This window comes from Bemisia tabaci, chromosome 3, assembly GCF_918797505.1.
Source record: "Bemisia tabaci chromosome 3, PGI_BMITA_v3".
In the NCBI taxonomy this organism is placed as follows: domain Eukaryota; kingdom Metazoa; phylum Arthropoda; class Insecta; order Hemiptera; family Aleyrodidae; genus Bemisia; species Bemisia tabaci.
In genome coordinates, this window is record NC_092795.1 from 7,812,687 (window position 1) to 7,826,182 (window position 13,496).

Genomic DNA, 13,496 nt, shown 5'->3' on the forward strand with positions numbered 1-13,496 from the left:
GAGGAAAAAGTTCAGAAACTACTTTCCTGAGCTCAAACTCAGTTAGCGACTCATTGTCATGAGATTTGGGTGATTTAAATTTATTACGCATAATTTTATAAGCCCTACCCCAGCAGTCAAATTCGAGTTCTTCGATTAAATTCTCCCATCTTTGATTTTTGGATTTAAAAATAGCGTCATTTAGTAGTTTGCGGGAGTTGGAAAACTCTAAGTAGGCCTGGTCATTTTCAGTGGATGATTTGCCTTTCATTTTGTAGAGGCGTCTACGTGACTGAAGGCATGACTTACGGAGGGACGCTATTTCAGGGGTCCACCAATATGAGGGTTTTTTCTTTGATGACGGATCTTTAACATCAAAATTTCTGTTGAGTGAGTGAGTAAGAGTTGCTTGGCAACTTTGTGCTGTAAGTACTGTGGTCGCGGCCAGGATTAAGATGACATAACGGGATACCATGGATACAAAGGATGGGGTGCGCTCCTTGGAAATCCACCACCCGGTGGGAACCGAGGGCCTTACCGGAGGGGAAGATTCAGTTAGCATATCAAACTCGATAGCATGGTGATCACTATGGTTTTCGAAGTTGCTTAGTACTCTAAGATGTGAAAAAAGAGGGAGAGAGGAAATTGAAACAGCGACAACATCTACTGAAGATTCTCCGTTATGATTTTTAAAGGTGGGATTGAAAGAAGTGGAGTCATTTAAGGTAGCCAAGGAATTGGCTGTAAACCATTCTGAGAGAATTTCACCTCTGGGATCGGTAAGTTTGTCACCCCAGGTGAGGGAACGGCTATTGAGGTCACCCATTATGACTATGGGGAGAGATTGTTGGGTGATGGAAAGTTCTAATCTAAGCAGAAAATTATTAAAGTCATCAATGGTAAAAGCAGGAGGAAAATGAGGGGGAATATAGCAGATGTAAAAAACAGTATTGTTCCATGTGAAATGGACGAAGCCATCTTCTTTGGTCCAATTTGAGGTAGAACCTGCTAGGGAGTTTGTTGTTTTAACTGCAACTCTAGATGAAAGATCAATAAAAAACCCTTGATCTTTCGCTTTAGGGATGTTTGGTTCTGTTAACGCTATTATTCCAGCCCCTGTGTCAAAGGCTCTAGAGACAATGGCTTCATGAGAAAGGGAATGTTTTTTACAGTTTGACAATAGTAATTTAAGACACGGCTTATTTTTATGAGATAGAGATAACGGGGTGGGGGGGCCGGCGCGACCTTGACTCAAAGGTTTGGAGGAATTCTGATTACGGCGGTCAAAAATCTTTAGTGACGGACTTTGTGTTTGATAACTCTACTACTTGTGATGAGAGGGCATCTGAGTTAGCGGCTATAGGAGGGAGGGATGGCTGACTCGGTTGGTTCTGATTCTGTTGATTAATTTCCGGGACGGGAAGCGCAGAGGGAGCAGGGTTAGTGAGTATATCACTCTGAAGAGGGGCAGGATGATCGAACCAGCCGTAATCAGTTTCCCTGATAATTGATTCCATAGCACGGATTTTAGAAGGACAATTAAAGTCTGTGTGATTATGACCATGATAATCATTTCTCTCATAAGCGAAGCAGGTAACACACTTTGGAGGAGAATTGCCCGATGGTGGGTTAGGGCAGGCTTTGTCCTTGGTGGGTGAGTGAGCTCCTAAGCAGGATGAGCAGAGGGGGTCGCTATCACAGAACCTGGATCCGTGACCATATCTGTTGCACCGATAGCATCTTAAAGGGTCCAGCCAGTCTATGCAGTGTGATTCGAGAGAGTTGATGAAGATAGAGCCATGGAGGATGATTGAGTTACGAACAGCCGGGGAGCATCGGGCGATGACTGTCTTGTTGTTGTTTTTGAGGTCTTTCTTTGTTCGAAAGGATTTAACAACTTCAAAGTTTTGGTGAAAAGATGATTGTCATTGATGATTGACGTCATCTGGCGGCATTTCCCATTTAAACACATGTATTTTAGCGGAATCGGTTATTTTGTCATATCTCCTCTAATAATTGCTCAATTTATGAATCAAGGGTATCTTCGTGTTCAGTTTACTCAGAGGATTCCACTTAAACAGGAAATTCATCAAATTTCAGATCCTTGCAAATTCTCCATTGGCCTACCCGTCTTTCGTCTCTGACGCAAACATATATTTGGCTTATTACTATGCCGGCAGGCTATATTATAATTCCCTCTGACATTCTGGAATTCCTAGAAATTATACACCCAGTCAGCCTAATAGACACTACCATTCTGTTTATCATTCTCTTAACCAGAAAATCAAAAAAAATGATTCGATCTCCTCATAGGTCCCGTTTCAGGCAGGTTTACTTTCTTTATCTGCTCAAACAAGTACTGTAACTGGATAGCATTTTGCAAAAAGGAAGCAGGAGCACCCTTATGTTGCTAGGATTGCGCATCTTACACTCTTCGCAAAAACTTACTAAAATAATGCAAAAAAATGAATTTACTAAAGAAATTTTCGTCTTGAATTTATAGTTTATTGGGAGTACAGATAAAACTTGTTTGGATTATCAATTTATACTTGAAAGGTAAATAAGTTTCCCAATCTTAACAACATTGGAATTCTCTCGGTTCTTTTTTGCAAAATGCAATCCAACTCATGTGTGCATGAGCGGATGAAAAAGTCAGACATATCTATAGGAGGATCTACGATCTGCCACAGGATAGGGACAGTGGCGTGGCGTAAATTTCGACATATCGATTGTTATGCCGTTTAAACCTATGGAAAAGGATCGATTATTAAGGTGTTCGCTGCGAACACCCTATTTATCGATCCTTTTCCATAGGTTTAAACGGCATAACAATCGATATGTCGAAATTTACGCCACGGTACTGGACAGGGAGTGATTTATTTACATTATGCCACGCGCATCCTCCAAAATTTTGCATGAAAATCAGTCACTCGGTGGAACCTCCAGCAATGAACACCCGGGTAAAATAATGAATGTTTCAGTTTTTTGGTTTGTCAGTTTAAACGCCCATTAAAAACTCAGACCCCCTCTCCTTAGTGGTTCAGTAAGTTTCTTTTGTGTGGTTCGGTCCTCAAATCGAGGACTGTTTTGCTGAGTCTACACTAAAAACGAAGGACCGCGATTACAATGTAAAGCAAGTAGAATTCGCTAGCATGATTCTTGTCCCTCATTGGGGTCATACACACATTGTTCCGAGGAGTTTCATATCCCTCGCTCCCTAATTACACCGAGGCCTCAAACTTCATGAATAGAGTGAGGGTCTCCCATGTTTATTAGAACGAGTGGGGCTCGAAGTTTTATGATGAAGGGCAGAGGAGCAGCCTGAGTGCTGTCTACACGGCGTATGAATTGGTCAATTCAGGAACGTAATATGTGAAGTTTCTGATGGGCTTTGACATGTAAGCATTCTTATGGACGCTAGGTCACAGTGGTCTTGAAGTAAAAAACAAATGTGACATAAATGTACCCAAAAACGGTTCGCAGGAGATGAGTCAACGGTACTTGTTAACCTTAAAATAGTGAAAAAGCAAAATCTTGCCTGGTTCTAATTTCGAGATCAATTTGAAATTTAACATAGTAAATACAAGTTTTCTACAAATTTTGATCCGCTTTTTTATTTATTTGTCCATTGAATCGGTGTTGATCGGTTCACGTTTTTATTTTTCGTTTGATTCGTGTCGATCGGATACATACCCTCTCGATACATGCAGACTACCTACCATACTCTTTTTTTCGTAACTGAGCAATTCGCCTTCTGCTGCGTCTACAGCAATTGTTGTTACGAATATGTTGTGCGTCCTGATTTCAGTGCATTACATACTCGACTCTATGAAGGCGTTTCATGTGCGAAAGCGATTCGCCTTCAGTTTCGTCTGCAGCAATTGTTGTTACGAATATGTTGTGCGTGCTGATTTCAGCGCATTACATACTCGACTCTCTGAAGGCGTTTTATGTGCGCAAGTAGCGCAATCTGTCGGAGAACGAACGAAGTAGGAATCGAGCGCTTCATTCAATCTCACTTTTGTTGCTCTCCAACAGGGTGCTCTACTTTCGCACATGAAACGCCTTCAGAGAGTCAAGTATGTAATATGCTGAAATCAGCACGCACAACATATTCGTAACAACAATTGCTATAGACGCATCAGAAGGCGAATTGTTCCGTTAAAAACAAATAAAGAGTATGATAGGTAGCCTGCATGTAACGAGAGGGTATGTATGATCGACATGAGTCGAACGAAAAATAAAAACATGAACCGATCAACGCCGATTCAATGGACAAATGGATAAAAAGCGGAACAAAATCTGTGGAAAACTTGCATTCACCATGGAAATTTCAAATTGCGATACCTCGAAATTAGGATCAGCCAAAATTTTCTCTGAAAAAAAAGTGAAGTTGATTTAACATTCTGGTTGTAAAAAAAGTGTGCAAGAACTTACAAAATGCTGAATTAACTGCCATAGCAGATACTTCAGCAATGTCAAGATGTAAAACTAACTGCAGTAGCGAGTATTAATTTAGCATTTTGTGAATTTTCGCACAATTTCTTTACATCCAGAATGTTAAATCAACTTCACTTTTTTTTCGGTGTTGATTTTTCGCCATTTTAAATCCACACGTATCATAGACTCACACCCTGCAAACCGTTTTTGGGTACATTTTTGTCGCATTTCTTTGCTTCAAGACCGGTGTGAGGTGCGGTTCGGTACACCTGAGGCTTGCCTCATTACAGAAGGAAAGCATAAATCATTATTTAAAAGTTTGAATATAGCGAGAGAACATGCGACGCGACGGTCCTCAGGGAGAGTGACGGAAAAGGTGCTTGTTATGTGTTCTGTGGAAAAGGTGAGCCCACGAAGATAAAATGTTCACGGTTTGGTTGAATTTGGTCGAAAACTGAGAGTTTGAGATTTTAGCATGAAGCATTTAAAATCCTGAAAATAAGTTTACTTTTTAGTTAATAGAGGGTGTAAAGCTGCCGTATGATCTAGCAATTTCCTACCCTGAATACAGCAGACAATAATTTTAATTACGCATTTGAACCATAGAATCCACATCGTCATAATCCCTGTTTGTTTTGACAATTGTTCGCGTTCCCCCCCCCAAAAAAAAATTTAGAACACTCCTCCATGCCCTAGTATCAATTGGGTACTGAATTTTGAGTTTATAGGGGCGAAGGTCCCTTTTACCGTAGGCGCGGTCATATACGATATGGAGATTATTAACCTGCCGTTTGCAAAAATTCATGGAAATTGGCCCGACATATCTCTTTGACTCAGCTCAAAAGTCATAGTAATTTTGATAGCGCATTATTACTAAAAATAAAATCAATGTTTGCATGAGCCCATTCACTTTCAAAATCATTAGCCTGTTTTAGAGAGAGCATTGCCGCATTTCATCTTGTATTGAGTCAATAGATAATAAAGCGTCTGCAATTTTGGCTAACTGACACTGATCAGCAATAAACTTCATGGGTATCATTCAATCTCTTTACGGTCATTGTTGCAGATCTGACACGAGAATGCGGAGACATGCGGCTACTAATACAAAACTGTCTCGAAAAGGAAAAGAGCAGAAAGAAGTGAAGTTGAAACGAAATGAATGGCGGATTACAAAAATGGTGTTAACGATTTTCCTCTCGTTCCTAGTCTGCTACCTTCCAATTACCATCATTAAAATCGCCGACAGTAAAATATTTTATCCAAGTAAGTATCAGCATGATTAGCTGATCGCTATAGTGTAGCCATGGAGTTAGTTTTTGCATGAACGGCAGAATGAAGGCGTACACCACATTCTGAAACAAGACTTGGTTCTATGTGAATAGCAAATGGGCGGCATTAGCTGAGAATTGCAGGGTTGTAAGATGGTTTTTCATAGTGAAATTTTGCGAAAAAACTAAAAAATTCATTAAAATGTGCATAAAATTATTTACTAGGGGGAGAAATAGGTCATCAAAAGCGAACAGTCAAGTTGACGCAGCAAGGTGATGCCCGAAGCTGAATTGGATTACATTTTGCAATAAGGAACCACTATTTCTAGCCCATTTTAGAAACAACATACATGCCATTGCATGCCCTAGATGCCCAGATATGTGATTTTATGGGAGAGTCAGAGATAGTGGTTCCTTATTGCAAAATGTAATTCAATTCACAATCAGCAAACTCCGTCTATCCCACTTAACTACGTCATTAGAGCCCACCAAATAAATTGTTATAAACAGATTACATTGTCGGCATTTTCAAAACGAGATTTCTTTGTCATTCAGGATTACCCCCCCCCCCCCCCCAAAAAAAAAATCTGGAAAACATCCTAAAAGCTTATACTACTCCGTACTTTTAGAATATGAATTCAAAGAAATGGAAGCCATTGACCTATCGCGGATAGCCTTCTTTAAACCATTAGGGAATATCTAATTTTACGGGTCAAAATAGTTTCATCATTGTCTGTATCTTCACCAGTGGTGAGGCGTTAATGATCAATTATCGATTTTTCCCCATTTGAAACTGTAGTACGGAATTGACTATTATTGTTTATCGATCCATTTCCATGGGTTTAAATGGACAAAATCGATACATCGTAAAGCACGCCACGCAACTGTTCTTCACATTATCGCGAGACTTTAAATTTAGATCAAGTAAAGGCCAAATAGGTGGGCTTTGCTTTAAAAAATATTAGACAGTAGTGGGATGATCGAAATGTACCAAACATAGAGTGTTGGAGTCAAACTCTTCATAAAATTATGTTGTCCTCATTTTAATTGTAGATATTTCAGTTTATCATACGATTAGCGGCACTATCAATTTATTGATAGAAAAGATGCACCGTAATTTCCTAGCGTTGTTGTCAGATGTATATACGTCGCAGGCAGTTAGCAATCACAGGGAATTTGCAAGCGGCTTACATATAGTTTCAGTATTGGGCATCGGTATCATGAAGGTTTGGTGGGGATAGCGAATGGCCTTCGGGGGCACTATCTCGGCTTGGAGCGCCTTCAATTTTCGTGATACTCCACGCTTTGTCACGGAGTTAGTTTAGTTGCCTATCCGATCCAAATTCAATGCGGATCATGGTTTGTACTACACGTTCTCCTCAATTTACCTGATACCGTATTTTACAGAGAAAAAAGTGTATATTCTTATTAAAAGCAAACCAATTATTACTTTAATCGTGTGACTTTGTTTCGGAATTTTAGGATTTTCTATTTGTCCAACGGAGGCTTGCAAATTGCATGCGAATGCTAATTTCCTACGACTAACAGAAGATGTGTTTATGTTTTCTGTTTTTTGCGGCTTTGTGAGATGCTGATAAACAAAGTATAGTGAATAAGAGGTACAGAATGTGAAAATATGCGATACACTCACTTACAAATTCTCTGTCTAGGTTACCATATTTTAACTTACCTGCTGCTGTACATGTCGGCGTGCATAAATCCGATAATTTATGTGATCATGAACAAACAGTACCGGCAGGCGTACAAAGCTTTGCTCACTTGTCACAAAATGCCTCAGATGTTATCTCTTCAAGGACGGAATACTAGTCTGGCAGGTATGTTATTTGAAGATTTATATTCTCAGATGTTAATTATTCTTTTGAATTCTGTTCACATTACTGGAGCTCTCGTGATTTCCTACACTGAGGAAAGGTTATGGGCTATGTAGATATACCGTCCGTTTCGGGCTCAGAGGCCGAAAGTTCCGGGTGCTGGAGCTGTAGCTTCGACTGCTACGGGTGCTACACCTTTCAACTACAACTTTCGGCCTCTGAGCCCGAAACAGACGGTAAGTCTATACTGCCCATAAGTACGGCTTCCATGGCCAAAGTTTTTGTCTTTTTCAGTGTTTGAAACCAATGTTTATGTATCAAAAGTACATATCACAATTCATGGCGGAATTTGGACGATGAAAGGGGATGAGGTGACTCCTGCAACCAAACATACACCTCAGTCCCCCACTATGAAGGATATTTTTGCGAGAACTATTTAAGGTGTAAACTCCCGAGATGTTGCGGTGTCAGTTGCCCGAGAACCTCTGGGAAGACAGGCATATGTGGCGTTTGGGTGTCGTAGAACGCCAAAGTGCGTTGTAAAGCGACTATATATATATAACTCCCGTTTACGGCTCCGTGTTTCCTCATAAGTTTTCAAAGATTTTATTTTGCAGCTATCCTATGAATTCGTTCGTTTGTGATAATGTGAACTTTTAACCACACACAGTCAATATTCAGCCGTTGTATTTTTAGCCACAAGTCACTTTATGAATAACTTCATGTGACGACAAAAATTAGGCATAAATTGCTTACAACAGAGAAAGGATAAATGAATGAAAACATCTGAGAGGATATTTCAACACCAACTTAGTAATCTGATGTATTTATAAATGAATTCGAGCAATGGCTACCTTGCCTTACAAGTTAAGACTTTTTTAAGTACCTGAATGCGGAAAAAATTTGCGATTGCGATAGGATCCAAATGCTAATATTAATCATAGAAATTATATTTCTCGACAATGTGTTCCCGTTCCTCAAGGTTCTATCCCCACAGAGGCATGTAGAATCAAATCCCGGATCTTGCACGGAACTATCTCAAAGCTGTCTGTGATTTTCTGAGCAACCAATCAATGTTTTGTAAAATTTTCTCAATCATGAATGTTAAAAATGTTGGTTTTGTGTTTACCAGGCTCATGATACCTGTTTTACGTGACGTCCTTAGGCCATGGCTATGAACTTCGAAAAACAAGTTAACCATATAAAAAACAAAAATTCCAAAGACTGTGATCTCAAAAACCTCGGACGCATTTCTACTCTCAAGACTTTGTGGGCTTTGGGGATTCCTGACACTTATGCATGACTGTTTTTACTTCCTTTTTACTTTGTTTGTCTATGAATGATCTGTATGTATACATGTATTCCATGTTAAGTGCCGTGTTTGTTTATTTGCGTTTACTATAAGTAAGATGTAGTTTATCCAATGACAGTGACAGAAATGTTGTTCTTTGTTCATATCATTTTTTTCCTTATATTTACCACACGGAGGAAGAAACTTCGTGCAAGGGACCCGAAGTTGAAGTCATATGGATCTCTGAAGCTTTCGGATCACATATCTTAAAACTTGAGGTCCAGCGGCCGAAGTTCGGGTCAGACATCTGAAGTACTTCGATATAAATCGAAGGGTTCGGGTCACACATCTGAAGTACTCCGGTGCATATAGAAGTGCCTCGATGTCTGACCCGAACTTCGGCGGCTAGACCTCAACTTTTCGGATGTGTGATCAGAAAACTGTCCGCGCACCTGTTTTTTCCAGTAATTTACGTCCATGCGTTTTTTCGGCACGGGAGTTTTGGTCCACGTGCCAGTTGAGACCCAAAGTTAATTGGCCAACATGTAAATACAAACGACAATTGCTCACGACGTTTTTGGATGAAAATGTAAAATGTCTTGGAAGAATGAGGGTTTACTTGTTTTTTTTTTTGTTTTGTCTCTTTGGTCCAACGGAGAATAATATATAGTAGAGAGTTTTGGTAAAAATAGGGGAGCGTCAATTCCATGAGACAAAATTCACTAAAACTCTCTACACATCTTTGGTGTAACAGGACTTAATTATCTTCCAAGATTTCCCTACCTTATTATACCTGAACCGGATAAACCCTCTATATTTGCCTCAGCTAAAGGCTCTTAGATTTTTCCAGTGTACGATAAGTATCTTGATTTATTCTGCGAGGAAAGATCTGTACTTTTAAAGGATGCCTGTTATTCTTAATACGTTCAATTTCGTATAATACTGTGCAACACCTCTGTTGTGAAATAGTTGATTCAGGCGACGCTGCACGGTGGGCGGGCGGCCAGCGCGAAATGCGCATTGGCGCCTACAAACCTAAGTAGATACTTCAAGCATTGTGCAATGCGTGAAGTATCCACTTAGGTTTGTAGGCGCCAGTGAGCCTCTCGCGCTGGCAGCACGCGCCGCTCCGCTCTCTTAGGCTTTACTATTTATACTCGCATAGTCAGCGTTTTTTAACTCAGGATTTTGAAATGTTTGCACACTCTGCATTGATTATTCTCATTTAAATTGGTGGGAAAAAAATATGTCTCAATTTATCAAAGGAGAATAATAATATAATGTGTGTCTTTTAAATATTGGTGGTTCCGTGTGAAATTTAATGATTTCCAAAGCACTTTAATTTTTTCTTTAACATTTTGTGCTTTTATTGTGCTGCAGCTAGGTGTACGTGCAACCAAACGCTCAAAATTTGACGTATTTGACTCTAAAAGATCGATGCACAAATGGGTTAAAACTAAAGACTGCGTGCTTCTTGGTTTTTTTCCTCTTTTATTCATTTTTGCAGTTTTTGTCGGCACAACTGCGACTGATTGAGATTAATGTCGCTTGGAAAAGGTTTTACAAATATTTGTCACGTTTTAAAAATATAAATGTTTTCAAAATGAAGTAATAATTTCGTAAAGAAAAAATTAAAAAAATAAAGGAAAAGTACCTATACATATATAAGGTATGTTGTATATCGAATATTTTAAGGATAGAAATAAAACCAAATATTCACCAATGACAATTTAAAAAGATGATTCAAAAGGAGAAAGCAATAACATCTTATTTAGAAAATGAGGAACCATAACAATACCTCCTTCTCTCTCAATTTCTCATTTCCATATTGTCAATATAATTTTATATACCCACCAATATAACGCTTGAACCAAGTCACCGTTGCTTATTGTACGTGTGGGCGTAAACTACTGGACAAAAAAGGTGCGCGGACAAAAAATCGTTGACAAAATGTCCTGAAACCAATTTTTCTCGCAATTCCACCAAAAAGTCCTGAAAATATCAAGGGAAAATATTCATAACTTGCCTCGCAAAAGAATATTTTATCGAGGGAAATTTGACAGCTCTCGAATGTTCATACGGTGTTCTTCCTTAGCACGACAGCATACAACTCGATCGAAACGTTACTCGAGTGCTATGGGTAAAATTTTTGATATAATCGAATTCATTTGTGAATTTGGGCATAACTTAGGCGCCATTAACATCAAATATTGATCGACTCTTATGCAAAGAAGATACAACTTTCGTTAGAAAATTTATTTTATCGTTTACTTACTCTCCATTTTCCCTCCAGACGCCAAAAAACGACTTATTGAGTAAAATCAGTTTCAAAGAGGTTCCTATAAACCTAAAAAAATAGTCGCGGTACCCGAAGATTTGAGATCATATCGAAGCAAGATCCCGGTTAGAACAAATCTCACCGGGTGAGTGACTTTTGATAGCATCAACATTTTCCAGAACGATTTTTGAAACACCTTTACACTCATTGGTCAGCATTGTGAGCATTCAATGGGGGGTTTACGTGACTTTTATCTGCAATTTACATTGAATGTGCAGAACAGCCCATCCCCTGGCTCTTTGATTAAAGGGGGCTATCATTTAAACTGAACAACTGTTTCCATTTTTTCAGAATCCAAAAAAAACCTACTTTCGGATTGGAGTATCAGACGATCCGCACCGAATCAATTTTGGCAATCTGTTATTTTGACGGGACCAAAGCATCAAAAATATCACTCGGGCACACTGAATGTGGGACAAGTTTTTGACGATTGCACTGCAAAATATGCACAGTCAGAGGAGTATCTGGTGCCTGGAAGACCAAAACCTGAAAAAATTAATGAGTTTTGGATGCCCAAAACTTGCGTTTTCCCGGATCCTTTAGACGACGAGTTTTCAGCGGACCTTAACACGAAAAAGTATGAAAATGGCTGGACTTACACCAACCAATCTCAAGAACCTTCAAATTGGAGTGGGTTTGGGAATTATTGCGGGGACCTAGAGGAATCATTAGACGAGGATGAATGGAGACCACGTGATTGTCAATCTTTCGGTGACTACCACACATCCCACGAGATGGATCTTCAATCGGAATCGATTGAGGAAGAATCTCCAGACTGGCAAGGGTTCGGAGACTACGATTCGAGCCTAGAGACTATGCACGATGATGATGAGTGTGACATTTACATACCTCTAGAATGGGTATGCGGATGCCTCGGCGATTACCACACAATCCATCTAAATCTAGGTGATGTCTACAATCAGGGTGATGCTGAGAATCGACCCCAGGAGTATTCGAGCTGGCTAGGCTTTGGAAATTATTGTGGAGATGTAGAAGAAGCACACGAGGATGATGAGTGGAAACCATGTGAGTGTCAATCTTTTGGAGACTACCGTTTATCCCACGAGTTAGACCCAGAATTGGAGTTCAGTGAGGAGGATCCTTCAGACTGGGAGGGGTGCGGGGCCTCCTGTTCAAGCCTTGAGATCCTGCATGACGACGATGAGTGCGACAGCAACGGACCATTAGATTGGGAACGCCTCGACCGTTATTATAAAGCCCAAGAGGATAGAAATTCAGTTGATTTAAATAAACAAGGGGTTGCTAAGTGCAATAATACGGACATTTTGAAAGAGAGGTCGGTGCAATGTGACTTCATTTCCAAAAAAGTCCTTTTACGTGGGTCTAGACATCCAAGCCTTGTGAGTTCATTTGGACCGTCGGACGATATGAAAGGAGGCGGTAGTATTTTAGAGCGAGAGAAGAAAGGGGCAAAATCGGATACAGCTATAGCAGGCGCAGGAGTGTTGGAATTAATGAACGATCCAGCTGTTGCTCAAGAGTTTCCATCGGAGGACCTGAGAGCCATGATCCATGCCCTCATGTTCAAGTTCCAAGCCCTGCCGCGGACGAAGCCGATCGACGCGGACGCTTTTTTACGGTTCTGCGCCGAGAGCATGACCCCGAGCATCTGCCAAGAGATGGAGAAAGAGACTCGAAACCAGGGTGAGAGCTCACTCTGGTTCAAGCTTAAATTCGGCCGCATCACCGCATCGAACCTTTACGCTGTCGCCAACTGTCGCACGCCATCCGGCTACCTGACCAAGAGCATCGTTGGGCTCAATTCCTGGTTTTCCGGAAACGAAGCCACCATGCGCGGTCATCGCCTCGAAGAACAGGTATGATCAATTGCTGTCATGCAGAGTTGTATGTTGGAAGAACACGAGGAACACTGAAAAAAGTTACGGGCTACATAGACATTTCGTCCGTCCCGGGCTCAGAAGCCGAAAGTTCCGGGTGCTGGAGCTGTAAGTTCGATTGCTCCGGGTGCTACGCCCGGAACTTTTGGCCTCTGAACCCGGAACGCGAACGGTATGTCTATACATGTATGGTCCGTAAGCACGGCTTCCACGGCCGGAATTCTGTTTTTTTCGGTGTATGTATAATAACTACCAGGAAAAATTGTAATCATGGAAACAAGAGGGTGGTGTTTGATCCATCTCTGGTGTTACTTTAAAGGTAAGAGGGTCTCTGGTGTCTTATGGTACATCTGGTACCAGTAAGAAGAGGCAAAGAATTTTGAGAGGAAAGATGAGGTTAGCTTATCATTGGAGACAGGAGAGAGAGAGAAGGTCCGCGGCAATTTGCCCTCAAAAAAGGTCATTTGCTATGATTTTCAGAAATGTTTT

General features: G+C 40.4%; 1 protein-coding gene across 2 annotated transcripts in view; it reads left to right on the forward strand.

The window, feature by feature from the left end:
- Positions 1-13,496, forward strand: part of LOC109032282 (uncharacterized) — a 29,335-nt gene that overhangs the window by 11,656 nt on the left and 4,183 nt on the right. For both annotated transcript variants that reach the window (XM_072297699.1, XM_019044340.2), the window contains exons 8-10: positions 5,486-5,682; positions 7,358-7,522; positions 11,440-12,986. In XM_072297699.1, the coding sequence (XP_072153800.1) occupies positions 5,486-5,682; positions 7,358-7,522; positions 11,440-12,986 (1,909 nt within the window). The remainder of the gene's footprint in view (positions 1-5,485; positions 5,683-7,357; positions 7,523-11,439; positions 12,987-13,496) is intronic.